General features: G+C 45.3%; 1 protein-coding gene across 1 annotated transcript in view; it reads right to left on the bottom strand.

Annotated features, from left to right (window-relative positions):
* Positions 1-24,468, bottom strand: part of LOC115469687 (multidrug resistance-associated protein 5-like) — a 416,281-nt gene that overhangs the window by 81,829 nt on the left and 309,984 nt on the right. Inside the window, 1 exon segment of the mRNA XM_030202474.1 lies at positions 6,903-6,992. Coding sequence (XP_030058334.1) covers positions 6,903-6,992 — 90 coding nt within the window.

Below are 24,468 nucleotides of genomic sequence, written 5' to 3'. Positions count from 1 at the left end.
CTCCCATCTGAGAACCCCCTCCCCACTCAGTCCCCTTCTCCCATCTGGAAACCCCCTCCCCATCTAAGAACCCCCACAATACCCCTCTCCCATCTGAGGACCCCCCCCCCCACCCCGACTCGATTCTCCTGCTCCCACCCTACCTTTACAAAAAAGTTTTTGAAGCGTCATTGCAGGCAGCGCCTCGCGTCTGCCCTGCTGGTAAAAGAAGTAAATCTCTTCGCTTCGAAGTTTGTCGTCGTCGGGCCTCACTATGTCCCGCCCTCGCGGAAATAGGAAGTTACCTCAGAGGAGGGCGGGACATAGTGAGGCCCGACAACGACGAACTTCGAAGCAAAGAGATTTACTTCTTTTACCAGCAGGGCAGACGCGAGGCGCTGCCTGCAACGACGCTTCAAAAAAAGTTTTTTAAAGGTAGGGTGGGAGCAGCGGGAGCGAAGTGGATCACCTCCCACCCACTGACACCCGGGGCGGACCGCCCCCACCGCCCCCCTCTTGGTACGCCACTGTGTGGGATACAAATGTTGTAAATAAATAAATATCTGCAATAAAGCGTTGTGGAACATCTTTCATTAAGTAGTTGGGACAAGGGTCAAGATGGCAGTGAGATTTGGATAGCATGGTGATCACCATAGAATCTTCTTTAGTGGTGAGGAGGGTGAAATTTGTCCATGATCGGTCAGTTGGAATTTCATCTGCGTAGGGGTCCAGTTCGTCAAGAAAGGAATTGATATTTGCACAGTCCTGGGGAATCACGTTGCACAAATTGGTAATTTTGCCATTGAAGTGTTTGGCCAGCTGGTTAGCAGATGGGTAGTTTGAGGGTGATGATGTGATTGGGTTGGTATTAAGAAGAACATTCTCCTCCAAAAAGCAACCTGTAGAGTCAGGGTGTCAAAGTAAATCCTCAAAATAAAGCTGTAACTTTGGGGTGATAAGTAATGAAAATGTTTTAAAGAACTCTGCTGGGAGGTCATTTATAGCCAGTTGAATTTCGCTGATGAATATATCCTGAGAGGAGGAGTCACAGGAGATATGATTTAGTTTGGGGAGTTGGACTGAAGAGAGGAAATCAATTATTTCTTGTTTTGAGATTCGAATTGGTATAGAAAGACTTAGGGGTCCTTTTACTAAACTGTGTAAGCATCTAGGCGTGCCCTATATGCGCCAAAATGAAGTTACCACCCGATTACCAAGTGGTTCTTGTTGTAATTTCATTTTTGGATTGCATCCGATATGCACATCTGAAATATATTTTTTTATTTTCAGGTGCGCATAACGGACACGCGCCAAGTGGCATTTGGCACATGTAGGTCATTACCGCACGGTTACCGTGTGAGTCTTTACCGCTAAGTCAATAGCTGGAGGTAAGGTCTCAGACCCAAAATGGACATGCGGCAATTTTCATTTTGCCGCACATCCATTTTTGGCAAAAATAAAAAAGCCCTTTTTTACAGGCGCGCTAAAAAATAGATCGGCACGCACTCAAAACCTGCACCTACACTACTGCAAGCCATTTTTCAGCGCGCCTTTGTAAAAGGACCCCTTAAATTCTTTGTGGAGGTATGTATATGCCAAGAAGAATTCTTCATGGCAGCAATTCTTTGTTTGGTGCATTGACCCTTAAGATAAGATGCTAGTAGTTTTCCCGCTTTGTTAGCTGATGCATAGAAAACAGAGCTTTGTTTAAACTGAATAGCATGTGCAATTTGACTAATAATGCTGTTGTATTTGAATTTCATGGATTGTAATTTAGTTAGAAAAGCTTGGTCTCAGTGATTATAGATGGGCCCTTTTACTAAGCTGCGGTAGGGTCCACACATGTGCAGTGTGCGCCAAAATGAAACTACCGCCAGGCTAGCGTGCCCCCTGGTGGTAATTTCAGATTTGGTGCGAGCTCATTCTGGTGGTAGAAATTATTTTTAAATTTTCTACCAAGTGCAGCATTTCCGGCGGTAATCAGCAGTTGGCGCATGCTGAACAGTTAACGCACGTGTAGCATGTGAGTCATCGCTAGATCAATGGGTGGTGGTAAAGACTCAGGCCGTAAATAGGCACACGCTAGTTTTAATTTTAGCGCACACCCATTTCCTGTCCCATTAAAAATATGCCCTTTTTCCCAGATGTGGTAAAAATGGCCCGGCGCATGCCAAAAATATGCGCCCATACTACCACAGGCCACTTTTTACTGCAGCTTAGTAAAAGGACCCCAGAGTGAAGATTCAAGCAAATGTATCTCAGATTCCAGAGCAGTAAGATCTTGTTTACGTTTTTTATTCTGATAGGCAGTATAACTGATAACCTGTCCCCTCCACCAAGCTGTAAGACTCCCATACTGTAGTGTAATTGACATCTGGAGTTGAATTTCTAGAAAATAAGTCTTTGGATAGAACTGTATATGCTTGATAAAATCAGGATCAGTGAGGGCAGCTGGATTAAGTCTTCAGGTGGCCTGTTGTTTAGATTCTGATGACCAATGAAAGGTACAGGACATAGCAGCATGACATGAAATGATAATGTTATGAGTAACTGAAGACTTGAGAAGAGGGATGATATCTTTGGTGATTAAGAAATAGTCCAATCTAGAATATGTGTGGTGAGGTGCAGAGTAAAAAGAGAATTCTTTATCATTCAGGTGGAGTAATCTCCATAGATCAGTCCATCTATACTCTTTCATGATGGTAGTTAAGGTGTTGCAAACATGAAGTTTTGCAGGACGACATGTAGAAGTTCTAGAAAGAAATGGGTCTAATGAAAAATTGAAGGCTCCTCCAATTATGTTATGAGAGGCACAAGATATGTTATTTATAGTTATTACATTTTGAAAAAAAGATGAGTAATCCACATTAGGTGAATAGATATTTAGCATAATGATAGTTTTTCCAATAAGGGTTCCTTCTACATATACCCATCTACCATTATCATATTTATGGGAGGAATATTGAAGGCCAATACTTTTTTTATTAGAATTATAGTAACATTTTTTTTCAGTCTTGAGCAGGGGCGGAAAAGCAATGTTCAAAATAGGAGCCAATGCCTCTATATCAGATATGTGAGATTCTTGAAGAAAACATATATCAGATTTAAGGCGTTTTAGATAATTAAAATTTTCTTTCATGTGATAACATGATAAACTCCCTTGACATTTAAAGTGGAGGGGCATTTTCAAAAGAAACGTCTAAATCTGAATTTGGACGTTTTACAAAGACATCCAAATTCCGAACAGGAAAGAAGGTCATTTTTGAAAAAGATGGACGTCTATCTTTTGCGTTTGAAAATACTATGGACGTCCTGTGATTTGGATGTCTTTGTTTTTCGGCCATTTTGAAAAAAAAACGTCCAAGTGTAAAACGTCCAAAATCAAGCCATTGGGACATAGGAGGAGCCAGCATTTTTAGTAGACTGGTCCCCCTGACATCCTAGAAGAGCAATAGGGCACCCTAGGGGGCACTGCAGTGGACTTCATAAAATGCTCCCAGGTACACATCTGACCATTGCTCCCTTACTTTGTCTGCTGAGCCCCCCAAAACCCACTACCCCCAACTGTACACCAGTACCATAGCCCAAACTGTGAGAAAGTTTCCTCCACAATTGTAACAGGTAGGGAGAGGTAGGAGGCTGGGTGTACTGCACCCACTACTAGACTACTCCAGGGACCTGCATGCTATTCTGATGGACCTGAGTATAACATCTGAGGGTGGCACAGAGGCTGGCAAGTAATGTTTTTAATCAAATTTTTGGGGGGGTTGGAGGGGGTTAGTGACCACTGGGGGAGTAAGGGGCGGTCATTCCTGATTCCCTCCAGTGGTCATCTGGTCATTTAAGGCACCTTTTGTGCCTTATTCGTAATAAAAACAGGTCTAGCTTAAAATGTCTAAGTTTTAGTCCTGGATGTTTTTGCTTTGTTCCATTATGGCTGAAAGTCTTAAGAACACCCAAATCCCGCCTTGACCATGCCCCTGGCACCCCCCCTTGAGATTTGGACGTCCTTCTGGTGGACTTCAGAGAAAGATGTCCAAAAAGAGGTTTCAATAATACTGATTTGGACGTTTCTGTGAGATAAACGTCCAAATGCTGACTTATGTCACTTTTTGGATGTCTATCTTTTTTGAAAATGAGCCTGAAAGTGAATGCCAGACATATGTGTGAAATAATAAGAGATATTAGTAGATCTGCCTGATGGTAATATGCATCTGAGCATGTAGTGGTACTAGTTGGAAAAATAGCAAGCTTGCAGTAGAAAATAAAGTAATTAGTTGAGGCATAGCAACTTGATCCATGCTGGCAATAAAAATAAAAAGTGCTGCAGCGAAGGTAAACATTGCAAAACAGATGGAACAATAGCTGTGGGAATCACGGATGTTAATGGAGAGGCACGGGAGAGCATATCCACCGGCAAGCTGCTTAAAAAAATGGTTGTACTCAAAATTACTTATCAGCCACTGAAATTAAGGAGGTACAAGAAAGTGATATTATATTGATATATAATTAAGCTCCACTTCGAGTGCAATTCATTGTGATCATCCAGGAACAAACATAGTGCTTCAGGATTATTAAATACTTTAGTAGTATTGTGGCACATAACTTTCCTTCGTGCTGGGTATAAAAGCCTATATTGAGCCCCATGGCTTTGAGTTTAGGTCTCATTTCAAGAAAGCTGTTCCTTGTTCATGCAGTTGTTTTTGTAAAGTCTGGGATAACGATTAATTTTTTTACTTTTGAAAAGTATGCTGCTTTTGGTTTTTGAAGTTTGCAAAATCTGGAGAGCTTGATTATACCACAACAACCACATTATTATTGGGCGCAAGAAAACAAAGCCCTTCGGAAGCCTACATGGCATCCTGTGTGCATGTTCCATCTTGAGCGGAGGTGTAAAATTTATGCTGAGGATTTTTTATAAGAGCTCCTGTAGAAATGCACACATATTGGAGTCCTCGCTGTTTTCAGGCACTCCAAGTGTGCAAACATTATTTCTCCGCAAGTGGTTAGCAAGATCATTAAGCTCAGATTGAAGGGAGTCCATTTTCATCAGATGCTGCTGCACGTTTTGGGCATGGAGATCGTGAGCTGCCATGCACGCTTCTAATAATTCGAGACACGCATTGGATCTGGTTAATAATGTGGATATTTCTGCATTCTCAGATTTAATTTCAGCAGTGTTCATGAAATTTTGTTGCATTAACTCATGTAATGACTTCATTTCATCTGCTAAAGTGGTATGTGTGTCTGACACGTTGGGTGGCAATGCAGTTTTCTCTGGCATAGAGAGATCAGTTTTAGGCCACTTTGATATGGAGTAACTCATAGGTGATTCATTTTTTGATGGTTTAGAAGACATCTTTTTATGCATCAGATATACAAAAGATCTGGCGAGAAGGCATGCAGAATCACTAGGGGCCCTGTTTACCAAGCTGAGCTAGCGTTTTTAGCACACGCTAACAATAGAGACACCTATATCTTCCTATGGGTGTCTCTAGTATTAGCATGTGCTAAAAACATTAGTGTGCCTATAGTGTGGCTTAGAGGGGCATAATCGAACAGGGCCGGCCATCTATATGGGTGGCCATCTCCAAGGCCGGCCCCCGGAAAGCGGCATACCCGACCGTATTATTGAAACAAGATGTCCGGCCATCTTTCATTTCGATAATACGGTCGGGGCCAGCCAAATCTCAACATTTGGGCCGGCGTTAGAGATGGCCGCCATTGGTTTCCCGCCGATAATGGAAACTAATGGTGGTCATCTCGAACCCGGCCAAATCCAAGCCATTTGGTCGTGGGAGGCGCCAGCATTTACAGTGCAGTGGTCCCCCTCACATGCCAGGACACCAACCGGGCACCCTAGGGGGCACTGCAGTGGACTTCACAAATTGCTCCCAGGTGCATAGCTCCCTTACCTTGTGTGCTGAGCCCCCCCCAAACCCACTCCCTACAACTGTACAACACTACCATAGCCCTTATGGGTGAAGGGGGGCACCTACATGTGGGTACAGTGGGTTTCGGAGGGCTCACATTTATCACCACAAGTATAACAGGTAGGGGGGGGGGGGGAGATGGGCCTGGGTCTGCCTGCCTGAAGTCCACTGCAGTACCCACTAAAAACTGCTCCAGAGACCTGCATAGTGCTGTGATGGAGCTGGGTATGACATTTGAAGCTGGCATAGAAGCTGGCACAAAAATGTTTATTTTTTTTTTTTTTTGGGTGGGAGGGGGTTGGTGACCACTGGGGGAGTAAGGGGAGGTGATCCCCGATTCCCTCCGATGGTCATCTGGTCAGTTGGGGCACTTTTTTGAGACTTGGTCCTAAAAATAAATGGACCAAGTGAAGCCGGCCTTCTTTTTTCCATTATCGGCCGAAGCCGGCCATCACATAACCACGCCCCCGTCCTGCCTTCCTTACCCTGCCAAAACGCCCCCTTTAACTTTGGCCAGCCCTGCGACGGAAAGCAGTTGAAGCCGGCCAAAATCGGCTTTCGATTATACCGATTTGGCCGGGTTTAGGAGATGGCCGGCCATCTCCTGATTTGTGTCGGAAGATGGCCGGCCTTCTCCTTCGAAAATAAGCAGATTAGTAAACAGGGCCCTATGTTATTAGTTTAAATAACGCCTACCGGCGGAAGCTGCTCAATCATGCTGTCATTCCTGAGCAAGTCACACCACATGCCCCCTAGTCATATGCTTAAAGTTAAGCTGGCAGTGGCATTTTTAGTGCTCACGCTTGAAAACATAGCTCTGCTTAAATATCCATAACTTTTTTAAGTTATCTGCTGTCCACATTGCTTAATATCGCCCTCAACATTTATAAATGCACATGTGTTTATTTTATGACAGTATATGTGACAGTGAATTAAAGTCCAGATCAACAAAACAGGCTTATAATTTTTACCGGCTGGAAACAAACTTACCTTTATATAATAATTTATCCTTTCTACTGCAGTAAATCTAGCTTCTGACTCTAATGCCAAGCGGACAGTAAACTGAAAAAGTCCTGTAAGCTAAAAGGAAAGTAATTGTTTCAGATAATTCGATCTTATAAAAAATTTTCACTTAGATATTTCAGTAGTATTGTTCATGTGAGGGTAATTTTATAAACTATTTTTATACAAAAAAATATTGATTTACTTGTGTACATGAGCTCTTATAGAACTAGGTCTTGCCTGATATATACTGCAAGCCAGTATGTACTTGTACAGAAGACATGCTCAGGGCTGGAGTTTGAATGGAGTATGGGTAAAGATGGGATTTACAAATTGAAATATGCACTAGTGTTTAGGGCTGCTCAAGAGTAGGTGTAATGTCAACACCAGGAATGTAGGTACGATTTCTGCCAAATTTCTGCTAGTATTTTATAAAGACAAATAAATGCTTATGGCGCCCTTTTAGTAAAAAGCATTAAGCACTTAGGACTAGATTACTACTACTACTACTACTACTATTTAGCATTTCTATAGCGCTACAAGGCATACGCAGCGCTGCACAAACATAGAAGAAAGACAGTCCCTGCTCAAAGAGCTTACAATCTAATAGACAAAAAATAAATAAAGTAAGCAAATCAAATCAATTAATGTGAACGGGAAGGAAGAGAGGAGGGTAGGTGGAGGCGAGTGGTTACAAGTGGTTATGAGTCAAAAGCAATGTTAAAGAGGTGGGCTTTCAGTCTAGATTTAAAGGTGGCCAAGGATGGGGCAAGACGTAGGGGCTCAGGAAGTTTATTCCAGGCATAGGGTGCAGCGAGACAGAAGGCGCGAAGTCTGGAGTTGGCATTAGTGGAGAAGGGAACAGATAAGAAGGATTTATCCATGGAGCGGAGTGCACGGGAAGGGGTGTAGGGAAGGACGAGTGTGGAGAGATACTGGGGAGCAGCAGAGTAAATACATTTATAGGTTAGTAGAAGAAGTTTGAACAGGATGCGAAAACGGATAGGGAGCCAGTGAAGGGTCTTGAGGAGAGGGGTAGTATGAGTAAAGCGACCCTGGTGGAAGATGAGACGGGCAGCAGAGTTTTGAACCGACTGGAGAGGGGAGAGGTGACTAAGTGGGAGGCCAGCAAGAAGCAGATTGCAGTAGTCTAAACGAGAGGTGACAAGGGTGTGGATGAGGGTTTTGGTAGAGTGCTCGGAAAGAAAGGGGCGGATTTTACGGATGTTGTAAAGAAAGAAACGACAGGTCTTGGCGGTCTGCTGGATATGAGCAGAGAAGGAGAGAGAAGAGTCAAAGATGACCCCAAGGTTTCGAGCTGAGGAGACAGGGAGAATGAGAGAGCCATCAACAGAAATAGAAAACGGGGGGAGCGGGGAGGTGGGTTTGGGGGGGAAAATGAGAAGCTCGGTTTTGGTCATATTTAATTTCAGGTGGCGTTGAGACATCCAGGCAGCAATGTCAGACAAGCACGCTGAAACTTTGGTTTGGATGCAAGGTGAGATATCAGGGGTGGAAAGGTAGATTTGGGAGTCATCAGCATAGAGATGGTAGGAAAAGCCATGGGATGAGATTAATGAACCAAGGGAAGAAGTGTAGATAGAAAAGAGGAGGGGACCAAGAACAGAACCCTGAGGTACGCCGACAGGCAGAGGGATAGAAGTAGAAGAGGATCCACCAGAGTGAACACTAAAGGTGCAGAGGGAGAGGTAGGAAGAGAACCAGGAAAGGACAGAGCCCTGGAATCCAAGTGAGGATAGGGTATCGAGAAGTATGCTGTGATCAACAGTGTCAAAAGCAGCAGAAAGATCAAGAAGAATGAGGATGGAATATTGACCTCTGGATTTAGCCAGTAATAGGTCATTGGAGACTTTAGTAAGCGCAGTTTCGGTTGAGTGGAGAGGGCGAAAACCAGATTGTAATGGGTCAAGAATAGCATGTGAGGAGAGAAAATCAAGGCAGCGGCGGTGAACAGCACGCTCAAGTAATTTGGAGAGAAAAGGAAGGAGGGAGATGGGTCGGTAATTAGAGGGACAAGTAGGGTCAAGTGAAGGCTTCTTAAGGAGAGGTGTGACCACAGCATGTTTAAAGGCAGCAGGGACAGTCGCAGTGGAAAGTGAGAGGTTGAGAATGTGACAGATAAAAGGAATAAGAGTAGGAGAGATGGCATTAAGAAGGTGGGTGGGAATGGGATCAGAGGAACAGGTGGTACATTTTGAGGAAGAAAGGAGAAGTGTAGTTTCCTCAATAGTAACTTCAGGAAAGGAGGAAAGGGAATGAGGGGAAGGAGAGAGAGGGGAACGGACTAGTGGAGGGAGAGGTGGTGAGGTAGAGAAAGCAAGGTTTATCTTTTGAACCTTGTTGTGAAAGAATTCAGCAAGGGTCTGAGGAGATAATGAAGGAGGAGTTGGGGGAGGGGGCACCTTGAGGAGAGAGTTCAATGTGGTGAAGAGAAGTCGAGGATTAGAGCCAAGAGAGTTGGTCAGTTGGATATAATAATCCTGTTTGGCACGTAAAAGAGCAGATTGGAAGGAGGTCAGCATGAACTTAAAGTGTAAGAAATCAGCAAGGGCCCGAGATTTCCGCAGGAAAAATTACAGACTTTTTAGCATGACTACCCAGCGATTTTCTCATTTTCAAAATGTTTGCACTGTAAAACTACCATTATTTGAAAAAACAAAAAAATGGGGTACCAGCTTACTGTTAATGAAAGGTAGACTTTTGTCTGGGGATCAATGTTGGAGGCCTATTGCAAGCTCCACCCAAAGCTCCAAACAACTGGCGAACTCAAGTAAGTGCTGCAGATGATCTGGGACAGCCTGCCACAGAGATCAATCTACAAGGGTATTAGGAATTTCCTAAAGCTACTGAAGACCTCTGTTAAAGCTGGGGGTGGACAGAGCATTCACAGTGACTGCAAAATTCATTTGAATGACGTTATTTTACTGTGTTTTAGCTCAAACATTTTTAAAACACAAAAATCACTAGGTAGTAATGTTAAAATGTCAGTAACATCAATATAGTATAAGATAATTAAATGTTGTTTAATAGTAATATGTAAGTACGATTACTAAATAAGTATGTAAATTTTCTAAGCAGAAATTCAAAGCAGTTGCTGAGAAAATGGCAAAAAAACTCTAGGAGGTTACTTTTTTTGCCCCACCCTGTATGCACAACACTCTAGTGAGGCACACCAATGCCATAGGCAGAGCATTAATTTTATAACAGCATCTGCACACCAAGATGCTATTATAGAATACTAGTGTAAACCTGATCTGGAATGCCAAAATTTAGGCGTGACTATTTATGCCAGACCTATGGCAGGAATAAATGGGTGTCCTTAAGTGCACCATGGAAAGCATAACTAGTAGTAAGGTACACAAACTGGAGACATGCCCACAGCCTGCCCATAGTCCACCCATGTATATGCCCCACCTTGCAGTTACATGCTATAGCATTTAGGCCAACTTTATAGAATGGCGCCTAGTGCACTTTCGTGCATACCTGCCATTTTTGGCACCTCTGAGTGGCACATAAGTTACAGAATTGCCTTATATGTTCCACAACAACATGAAGAGCTGATAGGATGCTATTTAGGATAAGAGCATAGCATTCTGAAACAGTCTGTACCCAAAAGACCCCAACGTCTGAGTCTCCTTCCCAAGGTGCACCGAGGAGATAGTCTTGGAACTCTTGGCTCTTTTAAGAGCAGATTCATCCATCTGGTGAGAAAGTGGTTGCTTGTCAAATCCTGGAGCCTTCTGGACTCTGTACACAGGGTTGACTTTTTTATTGATAAGAAATACAGGGGGGGGGGGTCTCTCACATTCTCATCCGTACAGCCTTCAGGATTCTGGAAACAGGTACTGTCACAGCTTTTTTAGGGGGTTTGAAGAATTGGAGGATACACAGAGGGGCATAATCGAACGCGAACGCCCATCTCCATGGGCGTCTATGTCCAAGAATGGGTACGTGAAGGGGCAGGACAGACTGTATTTTCGAAAAAAAATGGGCGCCCATCTTTTTTTTCGATAATACGGTTTGTGCCTGGCAAATGCATCGGAGTTGTGCGGATTTGAGCTGGGCGGTTTCGTTTTTCAGCGATAATGGAAACCGAAGGCGCCCAGCTCAAAAACGAACAAATCCAAGGCATTTGGTCATGGGAGGGGCCAGGATTCGTAGTGCACTGGTCCCCCTCACATGCCAGGACACCAACCGGGCACCCTAGGGGGCACTTGTAACAATTTTTAAAAAAGTCAAATACCTCCCAAGTCCATAGCGCCCTTCCTTTGGGTGCTGAGCCCCTCAAATCCCCCCTCCAAAACAACTGCCCACAACTGTACACCATTACCATAGCCCTTATGGCTGAAGGGGGGCACCTAAATGTTGGTACAGTGGGTTTTGGGGGCGGTTTGGAGGGCTCCCATTTACCACCACAAGTGTAATAGGTAGGGGGGATGGGCCTGGGTCCACTGCATCCACTAACAACTGCTCCAGGGACCTGCATACTGCTGTGATGGAGCTGGGTATGACATTTGAGGCTGGTATACAGGCTGGAAAAAAAGTTGTTAAAGTGTTTTTTTTTTTTGGTGGAAGGGGGTTAGTGACCACTGGGGGAGTCAGGGGTGGTCATCCCCGATTCCCTCCGGTGGTCATCCGGTCATTTAGGGCACTTTTTTGGGACTTGTTCGTGGGAAAAAAAGGGTCCAAAAAAAGTGACCTAAATTCACACTAAAATGCCTTTCTTTTTTCGATTATCGGCCGAAGGTGCCCATCTCTCCTCGGCTGATAAACACACCCCAGTTCCGCCTTCACCACGCCTCCGACACGGCCCCGTCAACTTTGTTCGTTCCCGTGACGGAGTGCAGTTGAAGACGTGCAAAATCGGCTTTCGATTATACCGATTTGGGCGCCTTTGCGAGATGGGCGCCTATCTCCCGATTTGGATCAAAATCTGGGCGCCCATCACTTTCGAAAATAAGGCTGACAATGTTTCTGCCCTGGGCTCTTTCGCTATCTGTAACAGAAATGTTATGTCCTGAGCCATCTCCTATACAAAAATCATGAATGAGAGCTCCTCTTATTGGGAATTGCATCTCTCATGGTAGCGGGGGTGGGGGTAGGGATCCAAAGGACCTCTCCAAGAAACTCCCTTGTTCCTCATCTGAATCCCAGGAGTGCTCTGATTCAAAATCATACAAAAGTCAGTCAGTGAAATCTGACTTTTTGCCTGCTTCACAATACTGACTGATTATTCCCTTCTGTGCCAGGAGTCCCACAAATTATTCTCCAAAAATTGATTCTGGGGCTAATACAGGGGATGGGGGTGGAAGAAGAGAGCTGTGGGCTTACATGGTAGAAGGGGAATAACAAGGGGGGCTGAAATTGGCAGAAGGGGTCTGAGGGTTGACACATGGCTGGAGATTGCAGCTAGGGGCTGACACAGCTAGGGATGGCAGAAGGGGCTGATGTTGATAGGTGATGGGGATGGCAGAAGGGGGCTCATACTAGGTCTGGGAAAAAGGTCTGATGCTAGGGCTGAGAAAAAGGAGCTTGGAGTTAACAGAAGTCTGGGGATAGAAAAAAGGGGAGATGTTAAGAGATGGATGTAGAAGGGTTCTAGTGCTGTCCTGGAAGAAGGGGGCTGAACCTGAAGCTTGGGGGACAGGGAGGCAGGTGAGAGAAGGAGGTTGGAGCTTCAAGATGACTCTGATGCCGGAGCTTAGAGGGGGCTAGGGACTGACACAATGGGGGAAGGCAGAGGGTGAGAAGGGGTTCAGAGTACAGGTAGGGAGGGAGAAGAGAGAGAGTGAGTGCAATAGACAGAAGGGGTCACAATGAAAGAAAAGATGGAAGGAAGTGGTGAGAAGGGATCAAAATGGAAGAAGAAAGGCTAAGAAGGGAAAAGTGTGGAGGGAGGGAGTTAGGAGAAAACTGGAGGGAGAGACAGAGCAAGAAAGCGGAAGGGGTGAAGAAGCAGGAGAAGGTGGAAAAGAGTTGAGAGGCACTGGAAACAATCAGATGAAAGGAACAGATCTGAGAAGGGAAAGAGGAAACTGGGTAGCATGTAAGAGAAAGAAAAAGGGGGCTGGGTCCAGGAGTTTAGAGTTTATTAAAAATGTTGATATACCGTTATTACAATAAAGTTGGCCAAAGCAGTTTACAATTTAAAAATCAAACATTAAAAGGATGGAAATGGAACACCAACATAGACAGGACAGTAACCACTAATTCAAAAGGACAAAGACAGGGAATGGAATAACAGTGTTGCACTCTACAATAACAGGAACCAGCCCAGCTGGCCAAAGGCATTATGATTTTCAAGAAGCAGAAACTGAATAGCCAAAGGCTAATTGAAAAAAAGTGAGTTTTCAAAAGTTGCATGAATTTTACAAAAGAAGACTCAGATCTGATAAGAGGGGGTAAATTGTTCCAAAATTTCGGTGCCACAAAGAAAAAAAGCAGAGGAGTGCCTTCCAGGGTGAGGATAGATGATTTGCATCCAGGGATCTTACTGTGCAGTTTGGAATATAAGGGATGAGAAGTTGAATGATTGGTAATAGCTGGGGTTGGTGAGGAAATGAGATTTGGAGGAAGATAAATGAAGGCTGGGGCAGGGCCGCCGAGAGACTGGGCCAGGCCCGGGACAAGGCCACCCCCTCCGGGCCCTCCCCCCCCGAGGTCGCCACCGCTCCCCCACCACCCGCCCCCCCTCCGCGCACCAGTGGGCCCCTGCATTGAAATCACAGTGCCTCTCACCTCCATGTGAAGGCACTGCAGGCAGCAGCAGATTGCCTCCCTCCTTCGGGCCTCCTTCCCTCCCTGTGTCCCACCCTCATCTGACGTAACTTCCGTGAAGGTGGGAGACAGAGAGGGAAGGAAGCCCGAAGGGAGGCGATCTGCTGCTGCCTGCAGCGCTTTCACACGGAGGTGAGAGGCGCTGTGATTTCAATGCAGGGGGCCCGGCCTGGTGGCAGACGGTCGACGACGGACAGGACCGGTCTTAGCAACAGCAGGGAGCTGTGCAGACCAGTTCTCAGAGCCACCCACCCCTCCCCAGTATACCTAAAATGACAGAAACCAAATTAGCATACAGATTCTGCATGCAGCACAATACCAGAAAAACAGAACATTGCTATACATTGCAAAATAAGACAGCAGATGTAAATTCTCAAATTGGACATATTCCAAACACTAAAATGAAAATAAAATGATTTTTTTTCTACCTTTGTTGTCTTGTGACTGTATTTCAGATCATGTTGGTCCCAGTCTCTGATTCTGTTGCTATTTGCTCCCTTAACTCCACTTCCAGGGTTTCCTTTCCATTTATTTCTTTACTTTCTTCCTTTCTTCTTCATTTCTTGCCCTACATCCATAGGTAAAAGCTGGGTCCTCCGCAGACTTGACTGGAAGAGGTATAGAGTGGATCCAGCTTTTGCCTATTTTCTCCAGCCATGTGCAGTTTTTCTCCTCTTTTCCCTTTCCCTCATCTCCGTCAGGATGCATCTCCTTCCTCTCTCTTCCCTCTCCTCCATCCATGTCCAGCATTTATCCTCTCTCGCCTCCCCTCCATCCATGTTCATCTCATGTCCTCTCTTCCCTCCCCTGCATCCATATCCAGCATTTCAACTCTCCCCTCTCCTCCATCCATATCTAGAATTTCTCCTCTCCCCTCCATCCATGTGCATCTCCTTCCTGTCTTCCCTCACTTCCATGTCCAGCATTTCTCCTACCCTCCCCTCCATCCATCGCAACTCTCCTCGCTCCCCTGCCCTCCCTACTCATCCCCAGTGATTCTCCCTTGCTCCCTGTCCTCCCTCCCTTCCCCTCCATGTCCAGTGACTTGCCCCAACTTACCCCCCTTTTCACCCCCCTCCCCCGAGTTTCAGTTCCCAGCCCCAGCTGTGCCCTCAGGTTTCCAGCACATAAGTGTCATAAGTAAATAAATAAGCAGATAAAAACTCTAAGTGTTGAGCACCTGAATCTCATAAATGATGTCTGTTTTAGTGACTCTTTAGCAGGAGAAAAAAATGCCTGCACGAATACAACACCTAGAGCGGCGGCGAAAACACAGGCTCGCCTCTTCTTTAAGCCCTTCCCCTTCTCTCTCAGCGTGCACTGTGCTGCCTTCACGGAAACCGGAAATTGCATCAGTGCACGCTGAAAGAGAAGGGAAAGGGCTTAAAGAAGAGGCGAGCCTGCATTTTTGCCGCCGCCGCTGCAACTTTTTACATGCAGGGCGGCTGGGAAAAATGAAGCTGAGAGTGTCGCAACGAGGAAGGGAGCGCCAGGAAGCGCTGCAGGGCCCCAGGAGGTGCGAGGTCCTGATGACGGAGGGCGGGGTGGGACTCCGGCGCCGGGCCCCCCTGGAGGCCCGGGCCCGGGGAATTTTGTCCCCCCTTTCCCCCCCTCTCGGCGGCCCTGTGCTGGGGAGAGGGGAGAGTGGAAGATGGAAAGCTCATAGGTGAAGTAGGCGAGATGTTAAAAAGGGGGGAACTGAGGACTTGAGGGTGAGAGAAGGGGAGACTGAGGTGTAAGTCTAGCTGCTGAGTGGAGATATACAGAAGAGAAAGAAAAAACAATTAAAGGGAACAATCATTATCAGATGTAGGAAGCAAAGGAAAACTGGAGAAGAAAGAAGAAATTAAAAAAAGACCCTGGAAAAGAACTCAGATGAAGATGACACAAGAAAAGTTGAAAGGTGAGGCTGGGACAAGTAGATTAGTAAAATACAATGCCCAGACAACAAAGGTTCAAAGGGATAGGGAAAGGGAAAGGAGATGGGATTTGATATGCTGCCTTTTTGTGGTTACAATCAAAGCGGTTTACATATTCTCCAAGGACAAGCAGGCCATGTCATACTCACATGTAGGTGATGCCATCCACGTCGCCTGGTGCGGAATGCTTTCATAGCATATACAACTATAAGAGCACACACCAGTGTCCCCACTGTGCATGCACGAATACCTTCCTGCCTGCCGCGAGAGCATGGGACCAGCAGTCTCTCCTCATCCACTGTGAGGAGAGAACGTGATGTTCATGGCTCCTCACAGCGTCTGATGCGTTGCTACCTTTTGAGTGAGTTTGTGCCTTCCTTTAGGGTAGTTTTTGCCTATTTTGGATTTTTTTCTTTTTTGGGAGTATTTTTCATCCCTTTCCCTTACAGTTTTAGATTTTTTTCCCCACTATTAAGTTTTATTATTTTTCCCATGCTCCTGAGACCTACTTAGGCCTGAGCTCCGGTTAGGATTTTTCCTCTCCTTATTTTTTCTGGTGATTTGTCCTTTTTTGGTGTCACCATATAGTCATTTGATTAGGCCATGGCAGTTTTTCCTTCCTTGTTATCGAAGGCTCCCAGTGGCTTAAAGCACTGTGCTCGATGCAATCGAACCATCTCTGGGAAGGACACCCATTCTTGATATTGCCAGTGTTTCGAGCCAGTACATACCCAATCCAGCTTTCTTCTTTGCCTGTGTATGCAGAAAAGAACCCGACTGTCCAGAGAGGTTCAGAGAGAGAAATTCTTTGGAGCCCGGTCTGAATCGTCAACATTGGCATCAACATCAGAGTCGGCACTTGCACATCAGATACATCAGTCCCCATGGCTGCTAGACCCATGTCTGCCACTGGGAGTGGGTATGCATCAAGTAAGTCTTCACCTGCCTCAACACTGGCCACTGTGCATAGCCCCTGGGACTGGTCAGCATTGGACGCAATGTCGAGGATGGGTGGGGATTCAATGTCGTCCTCATCAGCACCGAGGAGTGTCGATGCTCGGCATCGGGTGAAGGTCCAGAAGCACAAGCATCAATCTCCCTCTACCCATGGTGCCGAGATCATAGGGGCACTGAGAGTTCTGGTCCCTGAGAAGCATTGGCACCAAGAGGATCACTCTCCCTCTATCAAGGAGGTGCTGATGCAGGGGTCTCAATGCAGCAAGGACCAGGCACCCACACTGAGCCCAATGGTTCATCAGGCTGTCTCTGACCTAATGCCCCAGCCTTTCTTGATGTCAGCCCTTGAGGAGCTCATCCAGTCCAGGTTCCAGGAGTATCTTGCGAGGCTTCTCCAACAGAGTGCATTGGCATCTGGGATGCTTGCACCAGCCATGCCTCTGCATGCTGCCCTGCAAGGTCCGCAGCCTGCGGTGAGGTCTCCAACGCTGGTACCACATGCAGTACCAGTGTCTACAGCCACCCATGCTAGCATTCTGTTGATGTTGATGGAGGAAGCTTTTCTGGATTTGAGAGTGGAGCCTACACCTCAACACCCTTCCATACAAGGACATGATTCTTCTCTGTCGAGGCAGGCTTGGTCTCAGCCCTCCCATGAGGAGTATTTGCTGATACCAATACGGAGCACTCATGGGCATCTGAGGAGGATCCATGGTACTTCTAGTCCTATGGTATCTCTTCTGACCCCTCTCCACCTGAAGTACTTGCAGAGGAACATGGTCAAGCCCATTTCACCAGAGGAAGAAGGGAAGGGATTCTATTCCAGGTACTTATTGTTCAAAAAAAAAAAAAACAGGGGGGGGGGGGGGAATGCTTCCCATCCTAGACCTAAGGACACTGAACAAATTCCTGGTCAAAGAAAAGTTCAGGATGGTTTCCCTGGGCATTCTTCTCCCAATGATTGAGGCTCAAGATTGGCTATGCTTTCTGGACGATCAGGGAAGACAAAGCCGTAGCGCAGAGATTAAATGAATTCTTTGCTTCAGTCTTCACCAAGGAAGATTTGGGTGGGATACTGGTGCAAGAAATGGTATTCAAAGCTGACGAGTCGGAGAATGAATTCTCTGTAAACCTGGAGGATGTAATGGGGCAGTTCTACAAACTGAAGAATAGCAAATCTCCTGGACCAGATGGTATTCATCCCAGAGTACTGATAGAACTGAAAAATGAACTTGTGGAATTATTGCTAGTAATATGTAATTTATCCTTAAATCGAGCGTGGTACCGGAAGATTGGAGGGTGGCCAATGTAACAGCGATTTTTAAAAAAGGTTCCAGAGGAGATCCGGGAAATTATAGACGGGTGAGTCTGACGTCGGTGCCGGGCAAAATGGTACAGACTATTTTAAAGAACAAAATTACAGAGCATATTCAAAAGCTTGGATTAATGAGACATGTCAACATGGATTTAGTGACGGGAAATCTTGCCTCACCAATCTACTACATTTCTTTGAAGGGGTGAACAAACATGTGGATAAAGGTGAGCCGGTTGATGTTGTGTATCTGGATTTTCAGAAGGTGTTTGACAAAGTAACTCATGAAAGACTCCTGAGGAAATTGGAGAGTCATGGGATAGGAGGTAGTGTTCTACTGTGGATTAAAAACTGGTTAAAAGATCGATAACAGAGAGTAGGGTTAAATGGTCAGTATTCTCAATGGAGAAAGGTTAGTGGGGTTCCCCAGGGGTCTATGCTGGGACCGCTGCTTTTTAACAGATTTATAAATGGCCTAGAGATGGGAGTAACTAGTGAGGTAATTAAATTTGCTGATGACACAAAGTTATTCAAAGTCGTTAAATTGCGGGAGGATTGTGAAAAATTACAAGAAGACCTTACGAGACTGGGAGACTGGACGTCTAAATAGCAGATGATGTTTAATGTGAGCAAGTGCAAAGTGATGCATGTGGGAAAGAGGAACCCGAATTATAGCTACGTCATGCAAGGTTCCACGTTAGGAGTCACGGACCAAGAAAGGGATTTAGGTGTCGTCGTTGATGATACGTTGAAACCTTCTGCTCAGCATGCAAATAGAATGTTAGGTATTATTAGGAAAGGGATGGAAAACAAAAATGAGGATGTTATAATGCCTTTGTATCGCACCATGGTGCGACCGTACCTCGAATATTGTGTTCAATTCTAGTTGCCGTATCTCAAAAAATATATAGTGGAATTAGAAAAGGTACAGAGAAGGGCGATGAAAATGATAAAGGGGATGGGACGACTTCCCTATGAGGAAAGGCTAAAGCGGCTAGGGCTCTTCAGCTTGGAGAAAAGGCGGCTGAGGGGAGATATGATAGAGGTCTATTAAATAATGAGTCGAGTGGAATGGGTAGATGTGAAGCATCTGTTTACGCTTTCCAAAAATACTAGGACTGGGGAGCATGCGATTAAGCTACAATGTAGTAAATTTAAAACGAATCGAAGAAAATGCTTCTTCACTCAACGTGTAATTAAACTCTGGAATTCATTGCCAGAGAATGTGGTAAAGGCAGTTAGCTTAGCGGAGTTTAAAAAAGGTTTGGATGGCTTCCTAATGAAAACATCCATAGACCATTATTAAATGGACTTGGGGAGAATCCACTATTTCTGGGATTAGCAGTATAGAATGTTTTGTACTTTTTTGGGATCTTGCCAGGTATTTGTGACCTGGATTGGCCACTGTTGGAAACAGGATGCTGGGCTTGATGGACCTTTGGTCTTTCCTAGTATCGCAATACTTATGTACTTATGACTTAAAGGATGCCTACACTCATATCCCGATACTTCCAAGTCACAGGAAGTATCTCAGATTTCAGGTGAGAACACATCACTTCCAGTACCATGTGTTCCTGTTTGGCCTTGCCTCAGCTCCCAGGGTTTTCACCAAGTGTCTAGCAGTAGTTGGTGCACTGCTACACAGACTAGGAGTCCATGTGTTTCCCTACATGGAGAATTGACTGGTGAAGAGCACGTCGAAGGATGGTGCTCAGGAGTTCATGCGGAGAACTATTTGGGTGCTGGAGCTACTAGGGTTCATTATAAACTACCTCAAGTCCCATCTGCTCCCAGTTCAGCAATTGGAATTCATTGGAGCCCTGCTAGACACACAGCAGGTGCGAGCCTTTCCCTCTGTGCCGAGGGCAGACACTCTGGTCACACTTGTCACTCGGGTTCAAGTCAGTCAGCAGATGTTGAGGTTGCCAGGCCACATGGCCTTCACAGTGTATGTCACTCCTTTGATACATTTACAAATGAGAACTGTCCAGTGGACTCAAGCTTCCCAGTGGTGTCAGGTTTCCAGTAACCTAGCGGATGACATCTGAGTAACATTAGAGTTGGTTCAATCCCTCCTCTGGTGGACAATTCAATCCAGTTTCACCGTGGGACTTCCATTCTAAATTGCTCAACCCCAGATGGTGCTGACAACAGATACTTCCTACCTGGGGTGGGAAGCTCATTTGGATGGGCTTCACACCCAGGGTGCTTGGTCAGCTCAGGAATCAGATCTTCAGATCAATCTGCTGGAGTTACGGGCAATCTAGAATGCTCTAAAGGCTTTCAGAAATTGGCTGTTCAACCAAAGTGTACTCATTCAAATGGACAATGATGTTGCAATGTATTACACCAACAAGCAGGGTGGCACTGGATCATACCTTCCGTGTCTGGAGGCCGTAGGGATGTGGCAATGGGCCATCCAGAACAGGATAGTTCTCAGAGCCGCATACCTGACGGGCAAATCCAACAACTTGGCTTTCACCAGATGAGTGTTACCCGCAAGATCTTCTGGGAGTGGGGCACCCCCTCGGTGGATCTCTTTACCACTCCATTCAACCACTAAGTCCTTTAGTGCTGTTTCAGGGTCAGGGCACTTGACAGACTAGTGTTGGATGCCTTCCTCCTCCATTGGGGGAACAGTCTTCTCTATGCGTATCCTCCCATCCCTCTCATAGGAAAGACTTTGCTGAAACTCAAGCAAGACCGAGGAACCATGACTTATTGGCCTAGGCAGATTTGGTTCCCTCTTCTTCTAGAGTTATCCTCTGAATAACCTTGAAGATAGAAGTGTTTTCTGACTCATCACGCAGAATGAGGGATCTCTTCTGCATCCCAACCTCCAGTCCCTGGCTCTCACAGCCTGGAGGTTAAGAGCTTAGAATTTATTTTCTTGCATCTTCCTAAGGGTGTTTCCGGGGTCTTGTGGGCTTCCAGGAAAGATTCTACTAAGAGGTGTTATTCTTTCATCTGATGTGAGGGCAGGGCCCTAGATCCTATTTCTTGCCCTACACAGACCCTGCTTGAATACATTCTACACCTTTACAAGTCTGGTCGCAAGACCAATTCTGTAAGAGTTCACGTCAGTGCAATTAGTGCTTACTATCACCGTGTGGAAGGTAAGCCCATCTCTGTACAGCCTCTTGTTCACTTCATAAGAGGTTTTCTGTTGACAAAACCCCTGGGTCAAACCTCCGCCTTTGTCATGGGACCTCAACATTGTACTCACCCAGCTGATGAAAGCTCCCTTTGAGCAGCTTGATTCCTGCCATCTGAAGTACTTGACTAGAAGGTCTTGTTTTTGGTGGCTGTTACTTCAGCTCACTGGGTAGTGGATCCACCTTATACTAAATTTCATCATAACAGAGTAGTTTTCTGCATGCACCCTAAGTTCCTGCCTAAGGTTGTATCAGAGTTCCATATGAACCAGTCGATCGTTCTTCCAACATTCTTTCCCAAATCTCATTTCCATCCTGGCAAAAGCGCACTGCACACCTTGGACTGCAAGTGAGCATTGGCCTTTTAGTTGGAATGGGCTAGACCTTACAAACAATCCACCCAGTTTTTTTTTCTTTTGATCCCAACAGGATGGGGGTCGCAATCGGGAAACACACAATTTCCAATTGGCTGGGTCTAGCAGTCCATTTCTGACACTTATGCACAAGCTCAGCTGACTCTTGAGGGTCATGTCAAGGCTCATAATGTCAGAGCCATGATGGTGTCGGTAGTCCACTTGAGGTCAGCCTCAATAGAAGAACTTTACAAGGCTGCAACGTGGTCTTCAGTCCACAAATTCACATCTCACTATTGCCTTGAGAAAGATACCCAATGTGATAGTTGGTTTGGACAGACAGTTCTGCCAAATATGTTGGGATCTAGAATCCAACTCCACCCTCCTAGGCCCATTTTGTTCTGTTCCAGGCTGCACTCTCACACAGTATGTATATAGTTTCAGGTTAATTAGTATTTTGAAACTGCTGTTGTGAGTTCCAATTGTCCTACTGTTGTTGTTTTCAGTGAGCCTGGTAGCTAGGGATTCCCACATGTGAGTATGACATGGCCTGCTTGTCCTCGGAGAAAGTGAAAATACTTAGCTGTAAGCAGGTATTCTCTAAGGCAGCAGGTCAGTCATTCTCACACACCTTCCCACCTTCCCTTGAAGTTGTTTTGGTTATTGTAATTTGAGTCCTGGCTTTATTCTGAGAGCTTTCCTATATAGGTCTGGAACAGATGCTTTGCAGAGTCTGGTTACTGGAGCTATAAAGGTTCTCCTCCACCTCCAGTCTTTGCTATCTTGACAGAGTTGGTGTTATAGGGGCCCATCTTAAATTTTTCCACCAGAGGCCCATTCAATCGTAGCTACACTTCTGGTGTTTACCACAAGTGTAGCTAGGATTGAATGGGCCTCTGATGGAAAAATTAAGATGGGCCCCTATAACAAATATAGAGGTAAATATTCAGCTGGCTGCTGTGAGCGATTTTTTTGGCTGACACTGGTTTCATGCCTGGATGTTCAGTGCTAGGTCATATCCAGGCACTGGCATTCAATATCTGAGTATGTGCGAACGGAAGGCACTTATCCTGTTAAGGCAAACATTCAGCCCTTAACCAAAGTTGCTATGTAACTTTGTAAATCTGTGTACTTTAAAAATGAGCACCATAGTGTGTTAGACCCTCTTCCTCCTCAGTGGCTTCAAATGTCTGTACATGACATGTTGCCATTTCTTTTGTTTTTGATCAGAGTCTTGAAACTGGTTTGGTGCCATGCATGTGGAAACAGTTCTAAAGAGTGCCTTGATGGACTCTGAGTTGGTGGGTAGTTCATGCCTGGAATGCCCTCCCGAGAGAGGTGGTGGAGAAATAAAACTGGCAGAATTCAAAACTGCGTGGGATGAACACAGAGGATCTCTAATTAGAAAATGAATGGTATAAAAAACAAAACTAGGGTTGCATATGTGTTTGCATGTCAAGTGGTGCTTAGATGGTAACTCTGGCTGTATTGACTAGGACGGTGCTGGGCTGGCTTGTATGGTCTGAGTCCCGCATATAGCAATCCGGTTGTAGGATGGGTTGGAGAGAGCTTCGATGGAAACTCCAGTAATTTGGAACATGAGGACAGTACTGGGCAGACTTTATGATTTGTGTCCCACAAATGACAAGACGGATTTGGATAGACCGGCGTGAGCTTAGACGGCAACTCCAGTAGTTGGAACATAAGAACAGAGCCAGGCAAACTTCTATGGTCTATGTCCCAGAAGGCAGAACACCAAAGAAAGACCATTATCAAGTATATAATATCATGTTAATTTCTGATTTAATCTTGAATTGATAATGAATGTGACTGTTGGGCAGACTGGATGGACCATTCAGGTCTTTATCTGCTGTCACTTACTATGTTACTATGAGTCTGTTGAGCTATAGACCTGTGTCCAATCTCTGCTTTTTGACTAAAGTAGTGGAAAAATTGGTATTAGGTTAACATATTTTGTGGAATCTTTTGGGGTGTTCCACCCTTGTCAGTCTGGATTCCACACCAGCTATAGTACGGAGATGACGTTGACAGGCTTTTTATAATGAAGTGAGTAGCAGTTTGGATTCAGGTAAGATTGTGTTGGCTGCTTCTCTTGACCAGGCCTCAGAGTTTAATTTAGTAGACCATCAGCTTCTGTTGACCTGGCTGCAGGTGATTGGATTGTAGAGTACTGTTCCTGCATGATTTTCATTATTTTTGACAGACCGCATCTTCTCAGTCATTAATACTGGTAGGTGAAAGGCTAGAGCTCTACATTGTGGCATGCCTCAAGGCTCTGCATTGCTCCCACTCCTTTTTAGTATCTTTTACAGTCCTCTTTTGTCAGATATTGAAGGCTTTTGGGTGAAGGTTTATGCTTATCAGGATGATTTGCTTCTGCTATTGGGAACTTCCCCTAAGGCTGTTAATCTGTGGCCACTACAGGATTGTTTGGCTACTGTGTCTGATTGATGAGTCATCACTTTGCACTGAATATGGTGAAAACTACTGCAAGTTGGTTATCAGGTAAGTGGGAGCATCATTTGGTAGTTCCCGTGTTATTGGGTACCACAGTACCAGTGGTGGATGTTTTTAGGTAGTATCTGATTATCAGCTTTCCTATACACATCAGATTTCTGCTGCTGTGAAAAGAGGTATTTTTTGTATTACGCCAACTTCACTCTGTCCAACATTTTTACGAGGACAGAGCATTGCATATTATGATCCATGCCTTGTTAATGTCTCATCTCGACTGTAGCAATATAGTATATGTGGGAATTACTCAGATCAATTTGAAGAGGTTGAAGACCCTTCATAGTACTGTTTGATGGGCAAGGATGAATGGAGGGATTCAGTGACATTGCTGTATCGACATTACCATTGGTTACCCGTGTATTATTGGGTTAGATTTAAGATTCTTGTGTTAGCGCACAGGGCTTATTATGAAAAGCTCCCACCTTACCTTGCTGACTTGGTCATCCCTTATGAGCCATGCAGGCTATTGAAGTTGGTGGCAGATTTTAGGTTAGCAGTTCCAGAACCATCTAGGGTGCGTTGGGA

This window comes from Microcaecilia unicolor, chromosome 4, assembly GCF_901765095.1.
Source record: "Microcaecilia unicolor chromosome 4, aMicUni1.1, whole genome shotgun sequence".
Taxonomy (NCBI): Eukaryota; Metazoa; Chordata; class Amphibia; order Gymnophiona; family Siphonopidae; genus Microcaecilia; species Microcaecilia unicolor.
The sequence above is the reverse complement of the archived record's forward strand: the minus strand, read 5'-3'. Positions and strand labels throughout refer to the sequence as shown.